At 41.4% G+C, this 20,632-nt stretch overlaps 1 protein-coding gene across 1 annotated transcript; it reads right to left on the bottom strand.

Moving 5' to 3' along the window:
- Window positions 1-929: 929 nt before the first annotated feature.
- Window positions 930-6,158, bottom strand: MRPL16 (mitochondrial ribosomal protein L16). Its single transcript, XM_508452.8, has 4 exons — window positions 5,386-6,158; window positions 4,636-4,701; window positions 2,482-2,630; window positions 930-1,615 (listed from the first exon to the last, which is right to left on the bottom strand). The coding sequence occupies exons 1-4, from the start codon at window positions 5,438-5,440 to the stop codon at window positions 1,130-1,132; spliced, it is 756 nt and encodes a 251-aa protein (XP_508452.2). The 5' UTR covers window positions 5,441-6,158; the 3' UTR covers window positions 930-1,129.
- Window positions 6,159-20,632: the final 14,474 nt, after the last annotated feature.

Genomic DNA, 20,632 nt, shown 5'->3' on the forward strand with positions numbered 1-20,632 from the left:
AATACTTAATACTGTCCCCAATTCCATTCAAGGTTCAGTTGTGTTCAGCTTTAAAACCAGCTATGTGAATGTGAGTTCTAGTGCAGATTATTTAGTGATTATGTAACTAAAATTGATGAAAAAAATCACAGTATACAACTGTGAGGAGCACACAACTGCTAAGTTTGTACTTTTGAAAGTAAATTATTCTTTGTTTGATACCTTATTTTTTAAGAAAGTGGGATTAAAAAATATTTTGGTCAGTGCTGTTTTCTACCCACCTTCAAAAGCCAATGGTTTGATATTTCTATTAATTTGTGCTTCCTTTAGTTTTAATAGGGGATAGAAGACTGCAGCTGGTTAGGTCTGGAAAACATTAATCTGGGCAAACGGAGCTGGAGCTGTGAGGATCTGAGTCCTAGGGGGCCCTCATTCACTAGCAGTAAGAATTTAAGTGGTGCATGGCACATAGCACTGTACTAGATTCTGCAGGGGCACAAACATAGAGCCAAACACTCTCCCTCTTGGAGAATTTCAGACCCAGAAAAGGCCACGCAGTTCTAACTTTTGTCATCGGTTCCTTTTGCTAAAAGGCAAAGGGTACGTTCCTTGCATATTGTCCAACATCCCCCTTCCAAGATTGTGAGAAGATGGGTAGCTGGGCATCAATAAATATTGAATCAATTGACCTATGTACTGTTGTTTTTTTCTTACTCTAAAAATGTTGTTTTTAACCTAGTAAAATATCACAGAAACTGGCTCCTGAAGTGTGTACGTATAAAAGGCAGTATAAACATTTAAGTGAGACTCGCATCATAGATGGGGGAATGCAAACATTTGTTTCAGCCTTCATGTTCATCTTACACCCCAGGAGGACCAAGAACTCTTTAGTCATTGAGGCCTATTTCTTAATCTTTTAAGGGATTAAGAATGACCAATGAGAAGTTATATCCTGAAGTGATGTTTAAATTTTATTTAATAAAAATACAGTTTTCTTTTTAAATCAACATTGTTTTTCAGAAATCTACTCAAATGCTGCTCCTTACTTATGGCTTAAGAGCTACCCAAAGACTTCAGTGGGTAGGCTGAGGGGAATAGAAATGCAGAATCCTTCTTTCAATAGCCTATACACAGTTATCTCCTACACTCACTACACACGTTTGGGCATGTAGAACTTGCCCCAGTATTTCCCCTTGTGGGTCAAGTCATATGGGCTCAGTACTTTCCGTATGCCCAGCATGTTGGCAGTGGCTATTCGCTCAAATGTCCAGGGGTTCTGGTTGTTACGTTCTCTTTCCTCTTGATCTTTTCGCATCTTCTCTAGAGTCCCGCGGCTCACAGCCTTTGCTGCGAAGGGCAACTTGTGGGCAACCTGGTCAAGGAAACCTTGCACTTCTTCAAATTCACAACGCCCACCCATCTCTACAACAAGGCGGCCAGCCTTCACAGGTGTCACGTAGTGGTCAATAGCACCTTTGCCTCCCCCCATGCGATGCCCAACACTTTTGCGAGTGATGGGCTTGAAAGGGGCTGGTACTCGCCATATGGCAAACATGTTCTTGGGGTCCATAGAGCGGTTGATTGTCAGGCGCATCATTTCAAAGTGGCCCCAATGCAGGTAGCCACCACCCAATGCCTAAAAGTGAATGGGAGAATTAGAAACACATGCGGACTTCGACATCCTCTATGGGCTCATTATTTTGTCTCTTCTAGTAACTGTGGCTTCAATGATACAATTGAAAATAAAAATCTAAGTTCTAATAAGTCCCATGGAGGAAAAGCCTAGGGTACACAGTAATAGAGTGAAGGGGGACCCATTTCAGTGGAGAGCCAGGAAGGCTTCTTTGAAGAGGTGACATCTAAAGCTAAGACCAGAATAAAAAGAACTAGCCAAGGGAAAAGAGGAGTGTGCCAGGCATAAGAAAGGCTTATGTGGAGGCCCTGGCACAGCAGAGGGCTTGGCAAGTTGAACAGAAGCCAATGTGGCTGGAGTAGGGTGAGGAATGGGGAGAGTGGGCAGGAGGTTCTGAGAGGTCAGTGGGGGTGATTATGTAGGCTGCAGGAAGAGGACTTTGGAATATCACTCTGGCTGCCTGGTGGAAAACAAATCCTAGTGCACACCCATTTGTGTGGCTGCTGACATCAAGTCTTCATGGAAGCTACTCAACAAGTAAGGAAACAGCTGTCTTCCACATCCTATATTGTGGATGGTTTTATTTTTACCAGGGCTTGAAAAGATCTCATGATCTGATTATGGGGCACATTAGCTAGCCCCTTCCTTCTGCTTTTACGTTATTTTCACTCTACATTAAAAAAAAAAAAGATATATAACCCAAATGTTTACTGGGTACCCAGTAGCCTCTGTACGTACCAGTTTAAAGAGCAACTGGTGGCAGTTCTAATAAAAACTGTGGAGGAAGAGACTAAATTATCTCAAGGAGTATGAGATTTTGTTATTCCCTAGCTTCCATCCCATTGCTGCTCGATGCTGAATTCACTCACCAAGATTGCAAAATTGCCTTCTGTAAACTCCGTAGCTTCAGTGGAAGGTCCCCGTATGTCACTTAAATTTTTAGGTTCTCTTCTTACTTTTGGCACAAGTGGTGCCCTTTCAATAAATCTAAGCTTGGGTTTTTCAGGAATGGAAACATCTAAAAGAAGCACAGACAACCAGGATAAAGTAAAACTATACATCTCAAAAGATCTATTTTCCTAGAAAGATTTATAACAGGTGAAAGTCTGAATTTCTTTCTTCTTCATTTTTTGGTAGAGACAGGGTCTCACTATGTTGCCCAGGTTGGTTTCAAACTCCTGGCCTCAAGTGATTTTCCTGCCTTTACCTCCCAAAGTGTTGGGATTACAAGTGCGAGCCACCATATCCAGCCTGAAAGTCTTAAAGTTACCACTGAACAGTAACTGTAAAGGTATATTACATTTTTGCAGATGCTTTTAGTGACACTGGAATCTTCTGGCTGTGACAGTGGCTAATGCAAATGTTTCTAAAACTTTAAAGATAGCAAAGTTTTATCCTCTGAATCCAAATGCACTTATTAATCACCAACTCTGTGCTTAACACTGTAACAGGGATTGTTTGGAAATCACTAGTTCACTTAATCTTTAAAATAACTTTATAGCCTTGGTATTCTTTCAGGGCTCCCTTTTTAAAAATTTTAAACTTGTCAAAGTTTAACACAGCTATATCAAAGGGCCAAATTAAAAATATACAGCTCAGTGAATTACCAGAAAGTGAACACATGAACACACACCACTATTACCCAGATCAACAAACAGGATATTAGGCAGGTAGTATTTTTAATCTCCATTTTATAGAAGAGGAACCCGAGGGCTAAAAACACTTTATAATCTGGTCTATGCCATCCAGTTCAACAGCAAAGCTACATACCATGTCACAAAAATATATACATATATTTCCGTGCCTCTCTGGATGTTAATGGGGGTAGTGGAAGAATACTATATTGTACATAAAAGTATCTAAGTTCTCCAGCTCTGCCACATTCTTGTTGAGAAACTTACAACCTAGGAATCCTTTGATCAATGCTCTTTCTCTCATATATGCAGGGACTTTTCATGCTGAGACCTGCACAGGTCAGTGTGCCAGGTTTTGGTGGGTGGGCAAAACTTCAGGCCAGACATGTGACATCTTCTTTATCATCCTTACTTGACGATTTGGGGAAAAAAGTTAACATACAAATCATTTTTAAAAATTTCTTAAATGAACCAAGTATGGCTTTATAATGGAGACAAATACAAAATAGAAGAGTTTGAGGAAATACCAAATTATTACTATCAGAGTTTCAGAAGCTGCCCTTCAAATTCTATATGTAGCTACAGAGAATCTTAGTAATGCTTTCTTTCACCTACAAGTCAAAATGTACTTTCAAAACGTGGTTTAACAATTCTGTACAGAAGACCCTCAGATGTACAGACCCTATTCATTTTTTTGAGGGTTCCAGTATATTTCTTTTTTAAAAAGTAAACTAGTTTTACGATATTGTGGCTTAAATTTAACAAATTAAAGCTTTTTCACATATCGTTAGATGACTGCATATATGTAAACTTATTTGGAAAGAACATCAAAAGTCCAGGTTTTTTTTTTTCTTTTGAGACAGAGTCTCACTCTGTTGCCCAGGCTGGAGTGCAGTGGCCTCCTGAGTAGCTGGGATTACAGGTGTAAACTACCACGCCCAGCTAATTTTTTGTATTTTTAGTAGAGATGGGGTTTCACCAGGTTGGCAGGCTGGTCTCCAACTCCTGGCCTCAAGTGATCCACCCGCCTCCGCCTCCTAAAGTGCTGTGATTACAGGCGTAAGCCACCATGCCCGCTCAAAAATCCAGATTTCAGGCCAATGACTACTGGCTGAGTGGACCATGGGACACACACCAGTGGGAGGTTTTAGGGGAGCTATCTCATTAGACGCTGCTCCGTAAGAGCAAGGAACTTTTTTGGTTTCCTTCGTCTTTGATTTATTTCTAGTGCTCAGAATATTAGTTGGCAAAACTGTAAGCTCTAAAAACATATTTATTGAAAGAGTGAACGGGGATGGGAAACACGAGAACATTCCTATGTCATCTCCCACCCGCTCCTGGTTTCCATCAGAGAAAAGATTTACGAACAGGAGAAAGACAAGCTCTCACCTTCAAAACTTGGTACTGGGAGCAGTGTCTTTACGCCAGCACTGGCGGGGAGGGGTGCCCAGGAATCTACAAAGACAAATCAAGTTAAACGACGAAGGTAACAAGGCCGGGACCCCGATACAACCTGGGCCAAAGGTACTACTTCTTATTTTTATTTATTTTATTTTTTTGAGACGGAGTCTTACTCTGTTGCCCAGGCTCCAGTGCAGTGGCGCGATCTCGGCTCACTGCAACCTCCGCCTCCCGGGTTCAAGAGATTCTCCTGCCTCAGCCTCCGGACTAGCTGGGATTACAGTCGCCCACCACCACGCCCAGCTAATTTTTTTTGTATTTTCAGTAGCGACGGGGTTTCACCATGTTGGCCAGGCTGGTTTCAAACTACTGACCTCAAGTGATTCGCCCGCCTCGGCCTCCCAAAGTGCTGCTATTAAAGGCGTGAGCCACCGCGCCCGCCCAAAAGTACTTCCGCCGGAGGAGTCTTGAGGTGTGGGATGCGGATTCCACTAAATGGACTCAAAGGCTCAGGCTCCGCAAAAGGCCAGCCGGGATCTCTGGGCGCCGACTCCCAGACGCAGCTGTGACCCTCTTGCACGAACCCCTACGGTGGAGGTCGGCGGTGCGATAGCGTAGTTCCTAACCAGTGCTTCACCAAGCATATGCAGAGCCGCCTTTTGGGTTAGGGAGAAAAAGCACTGGAGGGTGGGGGAGGAAGAGGGGTAAAGTCTTTAGGAACCAAAAGGGACTTCTGACCTGACAAGGGCACCCGCAGGAGCGGCGCACTAGCGCGAGCCAGCAGCCTCCACATGGTCACGGGCGTCCGGCGGCGCGGAGCTCCCCCAGCGACTCCAGCTGTCTCCTGCACCCAGGTAAGCAGCGACGCTCTACTACCTAGCTGTAATCGGCTCAGGACACCGCTCAGTGGGGCCGGAAGTTGTGTTCACTCGGGTCCACTCCGCAGAGTCCCGACGGAAGCGAAAGAAACTCGAGCGACGGGGGTTGAGTTCCGGGGGAGGTTGAGTTCCTCCGGTCAAAGGCGCTGTCCGCCCAGCCACGCCCAGGGGCCCTGTTGGCTCTCTAGGGTTCTCCTTCCAATCTCCAGTCTTTCCCCAGAAGAAGAGGGCGGCGGGGCGGGGAGTCTTTTGTTTTATTTATTTATTTTTCTGCGGAGTACAACTGTCAGTGCCTGCCGGTTGCTTAGCAAGGTGGTCCCTTACGATTCACAGCCTTTGAGATGTTTTTCTAGGGGACCCCTCAAAGACATTAGGAGAATACCAGATTTGGCAATGGTTTAACATGTATAGGGCAATTGCAATGTGTCATCGAGTACCTCATTCGTTAGTCCTGCCAACGAATCTGTGAGATAAGTCATTATACTTATTTTGCAGATTCCATCCTGAGGGTGAAATAATTTAACTTGTTCTGGGTCATACAACAGGAAAACAGTACCATCAGAATTTGAGCACAGTCTGTGATTCCAGAGATCTCAGTGAATGAACAATATTGTTGATGAAAAGAGTGAAATTCTGTAAGATATTGGAAGAGATTTATTCTGAGCCAAATATGAGCAACCATGGCCTGTGACACAGCCCTCAGGGGGTCCTGAGAACATGTGCCCAAGGTGGTAGAAGTGCAGCTTGGCTTTATACATATTAGAGGGGCATGAGACATCAATCAAATGCATTTAAGAAATACATCGGTTTGGTTCAGAAAGGCGGGACAAGTCAAGGTGGGCTTCTAGGCTATAGGTAAATGTAAACATTTTCTGGTTGACAATTGGTTTTGTCCAAAGACCTGGGATGGATAGAAAGGAATGTTCAGGTTAAACATAAATGATTGTAGAGACCAAGTTTTATTATGCAGAGGAAGCTCTTAGATAGCAGACTTTAGAGAAAGACTGTTGTAAATTGTTTTTTTATCTGACTTAAAGGGTGCCTGGAGGCCGGGCGCAGTGGTTCACGCCTGTAATCCCAGCACTTTGGGAGGCCGAAGCGGGCAGATTACCTGAGGTCAGGAGTTCAAGACCAGCCTGACCAACATGGTGAAACCCCGTCTCCACTAAAAATACAAAAAATTAGCTGGACGTGGTGGCGGGTGCCTGTAATCCCAGCTACTCGGGAAGCTGAGGCAGGAGAATCACTTGAACCTAGGAGGCGGAGGTTGCAGTGAGCCGAGATCACGCCACTGCACTCCAGACTCCAGAGTGGGCAAGACAGAGAAAAAAAAAATATGCCTGGCTCTTAGTTGATTGTCTCCTGGATCTGGGAAGGAAGGAAGGAAAACAAAGGGGAAAGTGAATACCTATAGAAATGGATTTTTCCCGCAAGAGACTTTGCAGGGCAATTTCAAGATATGGCAAAGAAATATATTTTGGGGTTAAATATTTTTTTCTTTGTCTCATAATGTTATGCCAGAGTCATGTTGAAAAGTAAGTCACAATATATAGGGTTAAATAAAACCTATCTGATGAGAATTTATGGTTTGTAGGGCATGATTCCCTTAGGTAGGAATTTGGGCAAGATAAAAAATCAGAGCTTAGTCCTCAAGTTGAATATTGTGCAATATTGTTTTGAGTGAAAAATGAAGTGGCACTAAAATCACGGTTTGATTGGTCTCTAAGTCTTTTGGTACCCCAAAACTTCTACCTTATTGTTTATTTCAAAAGAGCCAAAAAGTGCAATCTACGGATCCAGTGCAATCCCTATCAAAATTCCAATGCCATTTTTCACAGAAATAGGAAAAACAACCCTTAAATTCATTTGGAACCACAAAAGACCCTGAATAGCCCAAACAATCTGGAACAAAAAGAACAAAGCTGGAGGCATCACACTCCCTGACTTCAAAACATAAGTTGATTGTAATCGAAACAGCACGGTATGGCAGAGAAATAGACACACTGACCAAATGAATAGGATAGAGAGCCCAGAAATAAACACACACATTTATACTTCATTGATTTGTTTTTTTTTTCTTGAGACATAGTCTCACTCTGTCGCCCAGGCTGGAGTACAGTGGTGCGATCTCGGCTCACTGCCACTTCCGCCTGCTGGGTTCAAGCGATTCTTCCGCCTCAGCCTCTCTAGTAACTAGGTGTTACTAGATTCTTCCGCCTCAGCCTCTCTAGTACAGGGGTGTGCCACCACGCCTGACTAATTTTTTCTATTTTTAGTAAAGAAGGGGTTTTGCCATGTTGGCCAGGCTAGTCTCAAACTCCTCAGGTGATCCACCCACCTTGGCCTCCCACAGTGCTGGGACTACAGGCATGAGCCACGACACCTGGCGCAGTCCATTGATTTTTGACAAAGGTGCCAAGAAAACATAATGGGGGAATGATAGTCTCTTCAACAAATGACGTTGGGAAAACCGGGTATTCACATGCAGATTGAAATTGGACCCTTGTCTCATACCACATACAACTTAAAATAGGTTAAAGATTTAAATATAAGACCTGAAAGTGTAAAACTGTCAGAGGCATTTGAACCAGAGTGACTCCATCTGGAATAAAGGCTGGGTAAAATCAGGCTGAGGTCTGCTAGGCTGCATTGCCAGGAGATTAGGCATTCCTAGTCACAGGATATTTATGGTTAAGGGAACAGTTAATAATGTTTACCAGGGCCAGGCTTGGTGGTGCATGCCCATAGTCCCAGCTACTTGGTAGGCTGAGGTGGGAGGATAGTTTGAGCCAGGGAGGCAGAGGGTGCAGTGAGCTGTGATAGCGCAACTGTACTACAGCCTGGGCAACAAAGCAAGACCCCACCTCAAAAAAACAAAATGATGTTTACTGAACAGGCTCAGGACTTAACAGACCCAGGAAATGTCTTGATGTCACAATATGCTTAATAAAAGCATTCTTAGTGTAAGGATAAGTTTCACAGATGGATGTGGTGGCTCACGCCTGTAATCCCAGCACTTTGGGAGGCCGAGGACGGTGGATCACCTGAGGACGGGAGTTCGAGACCAGCCTGGCCAACATGGTGAAACCCTGTCTCTATTAAAAAATACAAAAATTAGCTGGGCGTGATGGTGGGTACCTGTAATCCTAGCTACTCAGGAGGCTGAGGCAGGAGAATCACTTGAATTAGGAGGTGGATGTTGCAGTGAGCTGAGATCGTGCCATTGTACTCCAGCCTGGGTGACAAGAGCGAAACTCCGTCTCACAAAAAAAAAAAAAAAAAAAAAAGAATAAGTTTCACTTTCAATTTAATAATATAGATGCTTGCAAAAGACAGTAGTTACACAAAGATTAACAATCCTTTGTCACAAGCACTTGTAGTAGAACACATCTCCCCCTGATTTTTTTTGCTTTGTTATCTTGTATATAAACGAGCATTACACCAAAGGCAGATGTGTTTCTCCTCTTGCTTTTGGGAGTGCTCTGTCTATGGAGTAGCTATTCTTTCTTTTTTATTTACATTCTTAATAAACTTACTTTCACTTTGCTCTGTGGACTCACCCCCAAATTCTTTCTTGCACAAGATCCAAAAACCCTCTCTTGAGATCTGGATTGAGACACTTTCCTGTAACAAAACTACTAGAAGAAACTGTGAACCCTGAAAATCTAAGACAGGTCTCAGTTAATTTAGAAAGTTTTTTTTAACAAGGTTGAGGATGTGTGCCCGTGACACAGCCTCAGGAGGTCCCGATGACATGTGCCCAAGGTGGTTAGAGCACAGTTTGATTTTATACACTTTAGTGGGACATGAGACATCAGTCAACATATGTAAGATGAACATTGGTTTGGTCTGGAAAGGCTGTACAACTCAAAATGGGGAGGGGACTTCCAGGTCATAGGTAGATAAGAGACAAATGGTTGTATTCTTTTGGGTTTCTGACTAGCCTCTCCAGAGGAGACAATCAGATATGTATTTATCCCAGTGAGCAAAGAGGTGACTTTGAATAGAATGGGAGGCAGATTGGCCCTAAGCAGTTCCCAGCTTGACTTTTCCCTTTAGGTTAGTGATTTGGGGGTTCCAAGATTTATTTTTCTTTCACATTTTCCCCCTTTTCTTTTATTAAAATCTTTTGGAGAGATCATTTTATGAGGTTTGACAATGTGATGCTTTTACGGTGCACTTAAAAAAATTTTTTTAATGAAGACATATCTTAGTGTCTAAACCACGCTCTTCCTTAAAAACCAGAGTAAGCTCTGTTGCAGTTAACTATTTTAGTCAAAAAAAAAAAAAAACAAAAGAAAATAGGTAACACAATACAAAAGCAAACAGTTTAAGAGCTGAGATGAACTTGTCTGTTTACGTTCTTGGGGTCCCATAAGAAAAACAGGTTTCTCCCCCAAAGGGAGTCTGGCACTTTCTCAGTTTTCTTTAAGGAACCCCAGGCTATTATTAAACTATTTTAGGTCCCCTATGCAGCAGAGGGGGCAAGATAAAGGAGAGACAGAAGTAAATGAAGAAACCAGAATTCAGTCAACTGAGTGGGAAAAAACTTTTTCTCAAAAAAAGACAGGGTCCTAGGAGAAAAACAAAACAAAAATATGAGGGCCTTTTAAATACAAACACATCCACCTGCACACATACATATACACATCTTGGATGTTAGCTTTTAATTAGGGTGACTTTTAACCATTGAGCTCCTTTTAAAATAGATGTTTTTAAATCTTATTACTGTATTTCTGTTCTTTCAGAAGTACAGCCATTGCTCTTTCAGTTTGGCTTGACTAGCAAAAAGGTGGCCTTGTTATGTAAATAAAGCTCCTTAAGTAGTCAAAATAAAAAATCTTTTTTTTTTTATGGGAATTTAGCCACTTCAGAGGCCTCGTTCCCTATAATTTGGAACATTCCCCTGGATTTGATCAAGTTGGATAGAATTGGTCAAACCCAGTGGGAAAAGACTGAAACAACAACAAAAACAGAAACAAACAACAACAGCAACAACAACAAAAACCAGTTAAGCAAAACAAGTGATCGCACAACTTATGTGATCACTGAGCACTCTAATGGTAAGGAGAAATTAAGACCAGTTGGTTGTTAATTTTAACTTTATCCAAGACAAATCCCAATTCAGTTACTTACCCAGGGATGGCTCTCAGGCTGAAGACTGCTCTTTACTATCCTAGAAGCAGCAAAAAACCCCCTTCATCTTCCCTGTTGGAAGTAGCTCAAATTCCATAAAGGAGTTACCTACCTTCCATTGTTATGGAAGCAGGAAAAACTTGCCTTCCTTGTGTTGGAAGCAAGTAAAACTCCAAAAAAAAAAAAGGGGGGGGGGTTTATACAGCAAAATAAACTTTAGATCTTGGCCAAATTTTGGGAGATCAGGGATTCTCTGGAGGGGGTGCTCCCAGACCTCAGCAAATTGTCCTTTTGGTTTGAGCCATTAAGTTAGCTCATGCTGGTACCAAGGACCGATAGATTTGTCAAAGGTAAGAGGCACCTCCACTCAGAATCCCCCTGTGGTTACCAAAATGTGAACCCTGAAAAATCTGAGACAGGTCTCAGTTAATTTAGAAAGTTTATTTTAACAGGGTTGAGGATGCGTGCCTGTGACACAGCCTCTGGAGGCCCTGACGACACGTACCCAAGTTGGTCACAGCACAGTTTGGCTTTACACATTTTAGGGAGACATGAGACATCAATCAACATATGTAAGATGAACATTGGTTCAGTCTGGAAAGGCTGTACAACTCAAAGTGGGGAAGGGGCTTCCAGGTCACAGGTAGATAAAAGACAAATGGTTGCATTCTTTTGAGTTTCTGACTAGCCTCTCCAAATGAGGCAATCAGATATGCATTTATCTCAGTGAGCAGAGGGGTGACTTTGATTAGAATGAGAGGCAGGTTGGCCCTAAACAGTTCCCAGCTTGACTTTTCCCTTTAGATTAGTGATTCTGGGGGCCCAAGGTATTTTTCTTTCACAAAACCATACAGGAAAAGTTCCACAACATTGGCGTGAGAATGAATTTTTGGAAATGACCTCAAAAGCACAGACAACAAAAGCAAAAATAGACAAATGGGATGACATCAAAGTAAAAAGCTTTTACACAGCAATGGAAATAACTGACAAAATGAAGAGACAACAGACAGAATGGGAGAAAACGTCTACAAATTAAACAGCAGGGGTTAATATTAAAAATGTATAAGGAACTCAACTCAACAGCAAGAAAACAAATAACCCATTTAAAAAATAAGCAAAGGACCTAAACAGACATTTCTCAAAAGAGGACCAACAAAGAGCTAACAGGTACATGCAAAAATGCTAAGCATCGCTAATCATTAGGGAAATGCAAATTAAAACCACAATGGGATATCACCTCACACCTGTTAAAATGGCAATTATCAAAAAGATGAAAGATAATACGTTGGCAAGTATGTGGAGAAAATGATGTAACTCTTGTACATTGTTAGTGGGAATGAAAATTAGTACATTATTGTTGTAGAAAATGGGATGGAAGTTCCTCAAAAAACTCTGTGTGTGTGTGTGTGTGTGTTTGTGTATGCATGCATGTGCATGTACACTATCTTTTAATACACCACTGGGGTTTTTGCTGATCAAAATGTAACCATAATGTCATAATAAATTACCTTGAAACTTCTTCACTCCAAGGGTGCAGAGCTCCTCAAGGGACTTATTAATGTTAGCTTCCTCATCAATTTAGCTTCTACGGACCAATTGTGGTGGCTCATGCCTGTAATCCCTGCACTTTGGGAGGCCAAGGTGGGTGGATTACTTGAGCTCAGGAGTTCGGGACCGGCGTGGCCAACATGGTAAAACCCCATCTCTACTAAAATAAAAAAATTAGCTGGGTGTGGTGGTGCGTACCTGTAATCCCAGCTACTCGGAAAGCTGAGGCAGGAGAATTACTTGAACCCAGGAGGCAGTGGTTGTAGTGAGCCGAGATTGTGCCACTGCACTCCAGCCTGGGTGACAGAGTGAGACTCCATCTCAAAAAAAAGAAAAGAAAAGAAAAGAAAAAAAATTAGCTTCTACATGCTTTAGAGCATTTGTAAAAGGGCAATGATACCATAGATTTTGCCAGAACAAAAAACAATATTCTCTAATAAAATATTAACCATTAACATATTAGCATGATTTACTCTTTACAAAGGACTTTCACATGCACATAGATTATTTTACTGGAATCCTATTATGTACATGATAATGGTGGATATAACACACAGAAATCATTAAGATTATTAAGATCATTGCACAGAGCTGGGATTTCCATTCAAGTGTCTGTTCATTCAACAAATATCTCTTGAGCATCTACTATAGTGCCATGAGCAAAATTAATGTGTCTACACTTATTCCAGAGGTTTCAAGGTAAATTAAATTCAGTCTCAACTGGAAGAGTTACTGAAGTTTTACAAGAAAGCCATTTCAGCTGTTCTCATCTATTAAGTCAACAGGTGCAAAAAATGCATCAACTCTTTAATTGTGTGACCAAGAAGAAAGAACAATGCCAATTAATCTTATTGTTTTCTGTCTCAGTATTCATGGGCTATATTAAAGTATTTCTATGAATGTGTTCATCATAATGAATCATTACTGCTGCTCAGTTAAATTACTTACAAATCTGTTATTATAGGCCATGCTGCAATAAGCAGCCTTGTACATTTTTGTTATTTTGTATTTCTTTTGGGCATTTTCAAAAGGAGAAATTTATGGATCAAAGGGAATGTTCATTTTATGTCTTTTGACTTTATACAGTTGTGCAAAATTGGCCTCCATGAACAGCCTATCAGAGTGTTTTCTTGATCAACACCCTTGCTAAAGAAGGATATTATAATTTTTCTACGGCTTTGCCAATATGAAAGGTGAAAAACACCACTCGGTGTTACATTTATAACAGGTTGTTAAAATGCGATTGTTTCTGCCTCAGTTTTGCTTGGGACCACAAGGTAATCTCCACATTTCAAAGTGAGGTGCTGGGCCTTTTAGGCAGTTTATGCAGCAGGTGGTAGGAACTGGCTTTGCTATTTTTAGCTGCCCATTCTCTGCCAGCCTGTAAAAAACACTAGAAAAGCCAAGAAAGGAAGTGGAGACTGGAGATTATAATAAAGATTTCGTTAACAGAGTTGTTGGTGTACTGTGAGTTTCATGCCTTCCCCTCTTCAATGGCAAGGGTTGGGGGGTGCTCCATCAAGCCCAGTGAAAGACATTTCTAGATCATTCAGAGAGTTTAATATAATTCTTCTGCAGTTTAAGGGACAGTGGGCGTTGGGGTTTGACACTGGCTTGAGAAAATGATATGTTTGGAGGCTGGTAGAAGCTGCCTGTGGCATCAAAAGTAGAGAGCTGCAGTTGCGAAGTAGCCACATTTCCATTGATGGGGGGCAAAGGCATGCATGTCCTGTTGACTAGGTGTGGACTCCATGACTAGGTGTGGACTCCTGTGTAGAGTGCCAAGGTAGGGTTTCTTACATCAACAGAACTGCATCAAAGACAGGGAGAAAGAAGGTGGAGTAGGTGTGATGATGGATGTCCTGGGCCTGAGGGAAGAATCGTGTGCAACCAGCCAACAACTCAGCAGAGATGAATTTGCCTGCATCAAGGGAACAGCAGATGAGAGATCCACAGCAGGTGTGTGTGTGTGTCTGTGTGCGTGTGTGTTTGTGCATGTGAAACATTTGATATCTTGAAGTCCTGACCCCTTGTACTTCAGAATGTCAAAGAGAGGTCCTGGAAAAGATCCTTCCTCACAGCCCTTAGAAGTGACAAGCAACCCCGCAGACACCTTGATTTCAGACTTCCAGCCTCCAGAACAGTGAGGCAATAAGATTCTGTTGTTTAAGCCACCCAGTGTATGGTACTTTGTTTGTTTAGAGACAGGATATCACTATTAAAGCACCCTCTTTCTCTCGTGAGTGCTTTATGAATTCTTCTTTAAGAAGGAAAGTACTGCTGAGTGCTGTATTCGTTTCCTAGAGCTGCCATGACAAAGTACCACAGGCTGGACACAGTGGCTCACACCTGTAAGCCAGCACTTTGGGAGGCTGAGGTGGGAGAATTGCTTGAGTCCAGGACTTTAAGAACAGCCTGGGCAACAGAGTGACACCCTGTCTCTAACAAACAAACGAACAAACAACACACAAACACACAAACGAACACAAAACAAAGTACCACACACTGGGCGGCTTAAACAACATAATCTTATTGCCTCACTGTTCTGGAGGCTGGAAGTCTGAAATCAAGGTGTCTGCGGGGTTGCTTGCTGCTTCTAAGGGCTGTGAGGAAGGATCTTTTCCAGGCCTCTCTTTAGCGTGGAGATGACCGTCTTCTTCCTACATCTCTTCACATCATCTTTCTTCTGTGTATGTCTGTCTGTGTGAATGCAAATTTCAGCGAATTGGATTAGAACCCATCCTAATGACCTCATTTTAACTTGATTACCACTGTAAAAATACTGTCTCCAAATAAGGTTACATTCTGAAGTGCTAGGGGTTAGGTCTTCAAGATGATATATTTTTTGAGGGATCCTATTCAGCTCACATCAGGTGCCACCATCCCAGAGGCATCATAAATAGTGAGAGACTGGGGATAGGAAAGATCTTACCTGATTAGTAAAAGTGCAAGATGAGGAAACAGGTTCACCCCATGCTCCCCATTTTGTTTTTACTATTATCTCTTTGTCTGAAGCAGGGCCGAGCTAGGGGAGGAGAGTCACTTTTCTTTTAAATGGAATTCAGAGTTGTGACTGTTACACAGAATCAGACGTTTTAGGTCCTGAAGTGAGAATGTTTTCTGTGATTAGAAGTGACAACACAACTTTTTAATTTTTATGTTTTAAATAAGAGAGTAATGAGAAAATACAAAAACCAAACAAAAAAAAACACACACAAAAAATCAAACCCAACCCAGCCTCACAGAGTTGATTTGGATAACCAGTAGTAAACTAAAGTTGATTTCTGATGACGTTCTCTGAATTTTACTTAATATAACCTACATACTGATTATAGGTTAGTTTGCATTTCCTTAATGATAAGTGATGTCAAATTTTTTCTCATGTCCTTGATTTCACATATTTTTGTCTATTTGTTTTCTGTATGTGTGATTTGCTTGTATACTTAGTCCATTTTTTAATTATTTTGCTTTTTTTCTTATCAATTCAAAATTGCTTATGTATTAAGTATATTACCTCCTATTAGGTTGTATATGTTTTATTTTTATTTATTTATTTTTTTTGAGACGGAGTTTCGCTCTTGTCATCCAGGCTGGAGTGCAGTGGGGTGATCTCAGCTCACTGAAAACTCAGTCTCCCAGGTTCAAGTGATTCTTCTGCCTTAGCGTCCTGAGTAGCTGGGATTACAGGTGCCCACCACCAGGCCCAGCCAATTTTTGTATTTTTAGTAGAGATGAGTCTTCACCATATAGGCCATGCTGGTCTTGAATCCCTGACCTCAGGTGATCCACTGGCCTCGGCCTCCCAAAGTGCTGGGATTACAGGCATGAGCCACTGTGCCCAGCTGGTTGTGTATTTTCATTTTTTTCAGTTTTCAATATATCTTGATTGTTTTTGAAGTAGGACCATTTATAATTTTTATGCAGTAAAATCTGTCAGTAATAGTCTTAAGAATTTTGACTTTCAGCCAGGTGCAGTGTCTCATGCCTGTAATCCCAACACTTTGGGAGGCTGAGATGAGAGTATTGCCTGAGCCCAGGAGTCCAAGACTGGCTTGGGCAAAACAGCAAGAGTCCATCTCTACAAAAATAAAATATTGGCCAGACTTGGAGGCTCATGCCTGTACTCCCTGTTGCTTGAGAGGCTGAGGCAAGAGGATTGCTTCAGCCCAGGAGGCTGAGGCTGCAGTGAGCTGTGATTGTGCCACTGCACTCCAGCTTGGGCGACATAGTAAGACCCTGTCTCAGAAAAAAAAAAAAAAGAAAGAAAAAGAATAAGTCAAATATATTAATAATATTAATATTTGACTTACTTTGATAATTCAAAATATATTGATACTGCTTATAAAGGCCAGAGGTAGGGATATAACATAATTCTTTCTCAAAGTTGAAAATTCTCATTTAATATGTGACTTTATTTATTTATTTATTTTTTGAGACAGAGTCTCGCTCTGTCGCCCAGGCTGGAGTGCAGTGGTGTGATCTCGGCTCACTGCAAGCTCTGCCTCCCGGGTTCACGCCATTCTCCTGCCTCAGCCTCCAGAGTAGCTGGGACTACAGGTGCCCACCGCCATGCCCGGCTAATTTTTTGTATTTTTAGTAGAGAGGGGGTTTCACCGTGTTAGCCAGGATGGTCTCGATCTCCTGACCTCATGATCCACCCGCCTTGGCCAACCAAAGTGCTGGGATTACAGGCGTGAGCCACCACGCCCAGCCTATTTATTTTTATTTTTTATTTTTTTGAGACAGAATCTTGTTCTTTTGCCTAGGCTGGAGTGCAGTGGCGTGATCTCTGCTCACTGCAGCCTCCACCTCCCAGGTTCAAGCGATTCTCCTGCCTCAGCCTCCAAAGTGGCTGGGATTATAGGCGCATGCCACCATGCCTGACTAATTTTTGTAGTTTTAGTAGAGATGGGGTTTCACCATATTGGCCAGACTGGTCTTGAACTTCTGACCTCAAATAGTTCACCTGCCTCAACCTCCCAAAGTGCTAGGATTACAGGCGTGAGCCACCGGTCCTGGCCTTAATATGTGACTTTATGATGTACTAAATTCTCACAGCTTTCGGGAGTTCCTTTTGACATTTTCTTCCATTCACATGCTCTGAGACTGGTGCTACATTGTTTTAGTCATTGTCGCTTTATTACACATTTTTATATCTGTTCCGTCAAGTTCTTTGTTTTTGCACTCTGCAAAAAAACATACTGGCTATGTTTAACATGTTTGTTCTTCAAGATAAAATTAAGTTCCACACTCTCTGTTTTCATTTTCTTGGCTAGAATTCTCATTCCTCTCTTTTTTTTTTTTTTTTCATTTTAATCTGAGAACCATTTGCACTTCTGACAAAGTTGAGGCTTTTGCTATTTCAAAGAATTGCAGGATCTCAGTTTGAGGCGACTGGAGGTATCAGATATTTAGTTCCAGTTCCTCAACAGTGTACTTCAACCACATACTTGTTATATAGGTTATTCACACATCTAATTAAAGACAAGGGCAATTGTATACAATCCCTAAATGGAGGGAAAGTATTTGCTAGCAATCTTCCCTTCTTTCTTTTCTGCATCTTCACAAAATAGTTATGCTCAATCAACCCTTCCCCACTTTACCCTCCCAAGTAGCTGTCACTATAGATCTGTGCTACTAGGCCCGGCTAATGTTTAAATTTTTCATAGAGACGGTGTTTCATTATGTCGCCCCAGCTGGTCTACGAACTCCTGGGCTCATAGGAGACTTTACCGTGTATGTCCAGTAGAGGTCACAAAGTGCTTATTATAGACACTGAAACCTCAACCAAATGCGTGCTTGGGCATTTGCATTATGCAATAATGAGCACACATAAATGATTATAATTAGAGGGAATTGTTACACTTTAATTCATTCTTCTCTATTACACTCAATACATTAGGATAGAGAGCTTATTATAAGCAGTATACATATCTCAGAGAATACAATTCTTAAGACTTTTCCAAAAATAAAGAGAATTTTAGAGATGATTCTATGCCAAATCTCTGAGTATAGATAAAGAAACTGATCTTTGAGTTAATTAGAGACTTGTCCGGGTCACTCAGCTTGTTTATGAGCAAATACAGGAGTGACAACTCAAAATCTTTTGATTCCAAGATCAGATTTCTTCACACTGTATCTGTAGACTATGTTTTCCAATGGTAACTTAATCTTTTCTGAACTAAAATAATTAATTAATTCAATATAAATATTTATGCCAGATGCTGTGCTAGGTGGTGAAGATATATTGTTAAGCAAAAATGATCCTTGCTTGTGAGACTATGAGAAAAATGTGAGTAGAGGCAGTAAAATAATGACCAGAAAAACCTCAGAGGTAATGTTAGGTTTCTTCCTGATTAGGTACTTTCTATGCATATTCAGTACTGATTTTGTTTGGTATGTTCAGTAATTTTGTGTCTTTCTATTTTTAAAATTTTATTTTTTGAAGTTAAAATTTGCATTCTAACTTCAAAATATAAATTGTATTCTCTGAGATATGTATACTGCTTATAATAAGCTCTCTATCCTAATGTACTGAGTGTAATAGAGAAGAATGAATTAAAGTGTAACAACTCCCTTTAATTATAATCATATGAAATAATATGAAGAAAACAGTTATCATATTACAAATTTCTTCTCATTAATTCCTATGAGAGTTTACTACTACCCAACATAAAACTGAGTGCATAATAAATACAAATGCATCTTTCCATAAAGCTCCCCTCATAAAAATTGAAGTAAACATTAAATTTCCAAGTGAAACACTACAGTGTTTAATAAATGTATTTGCTTCATCTTCCAAATCTATGAGCATCCATCCTTTTTTTTTTTTGAGACAGAGTCTCGCTCTGTCGCCCAGGCTGGAGTGCAGTGGCGCCATCTCGGCTCACTGCAAGCTCCGCCTCCTGGGTTCACACCATTCTCCTGCCTCAGCCTCCCGAGTAGCTGGGACTACAGGCGGCCGCCACCACGCCCGGCTAATTTTTTGTATTTTTAGTAGAGACGGGGTTTCACCATGTTAGCCAGGATGGTCTAGATCTCCTGATCTCGTGATCTGCCTGCCTCCGCCTTCCAAAGTGCTGGGATTACAGGCGTGAGCCACCGCGCCCGGCCGCATCCATCCTTTTTTTTTTTTTTTTTAATTTTAGATTCAGGGGGTACACGTGCAGGTTTGTTACATAGGTATATTGTGTGATGCTGTGGTTTGGGCTTCTAATGAGCCTGTCACTCAAGTAGCGAACATAGTGCCTGATAAGTCGTTTTTCAACCCTTGCCCCACTCCTTGTCTCCCGTCTCATCTCCAGTGTTTATTGTTTCCATCTCTCTGTCCATATGTACCCAATGTTTAGCTTCCACTTATTTTATTTTTTATGTTTTTTGAGATGGGGTCTTGCTCTGTCACCCAGACTGGAGTGCAGTGGTGTGATCATTGCTCACTGCAGCCTCAACCTCTCTGGCCCAAGTGATCCTCCCAACTTACCCTCCCAAGTAGCTGTCATTATAGACATGTGCTACTATGCCCGGCTAATGTTCAGTTTTTCATAGAGACAGTATTTCATTATGTTGCCCCAGCTGGTCTATGAACTCCTGGGCTCAAGCAGTCCTCCCACCTTGGCCTCCCAACATGCTGGGATTACAGGTGTGAGCCACTCCCCTCAGCCTTAGCTCCCACTTATAAGTGAGAACATTCAATATTTGGTTTTCTGTTTCTGCATTAATTCATTTAGGATTGCAGCCTCCAGCTGCAACCATGCTGCTACAAAGGACATGATTTCATTTTTTTTTATGGCTATGTAGTATTCCATGACCTGTATGTAACGTATTTTCTTTATCCAATCCACCATCATGGGCACCTGGGTTGATTCTGGTCTTTGCTATTGTGAATAGTGTTGTGATGAACATATGAGTGCAGGTGTCTTTTTGGCAGACCATCTATTTTCCTTTGGGTATATATCCAGTAATGAGATTTCTGGATTGAATGGTAATTCTATTTTTAGTTCTTTGAGAAATTTCCAAACTGCTTTTCATAGGAGCTGAACTAATTTGCATTTCCACCAACAGTGTATAAGTGTTTCCTTTTCTCCTCAACCTTGCCAACATCTGTTATTTATTGATCATTTAATGATATCCATTCTGATTTGTGTGATATAGCCTCTCATTGTGATTTTGATTTGCATCTCTCTGATGATTGATGATGTAGAACATTTTTTCATATGTTCGTTGGCTGCTTGTATGTTTTCTTTTGAGAAGTCTCTGTTCATGTTCTTTTTTTTTTATTTTTTTATTTTTTATTGATCTTTCTTGGGTGTTTGTCGCAGAGGGGGATTTGGCAGGGTCACAGGACAATAGTGGAGGGAAGGTCAGCAGATAAACAAGTGAACAAAGTTCTCTGGTTTTCCTAGGCAGAGGAACCTGCGGCCTTC

This window comes from Pan troglodytes, chromosome 9 (assembly GCF_028858775.2).
Source record: "Pan troglodytes isolate AG18354 chromosome 9, NHGRI_mPanTro3-v2.0_pri, whole genome shotgun sequence".
Lineage (NCBI taxonomy): Eukaryota > Metazoa > Chordata > Mammalia > Primates > Hominidae > Pan > Pan troglodytes.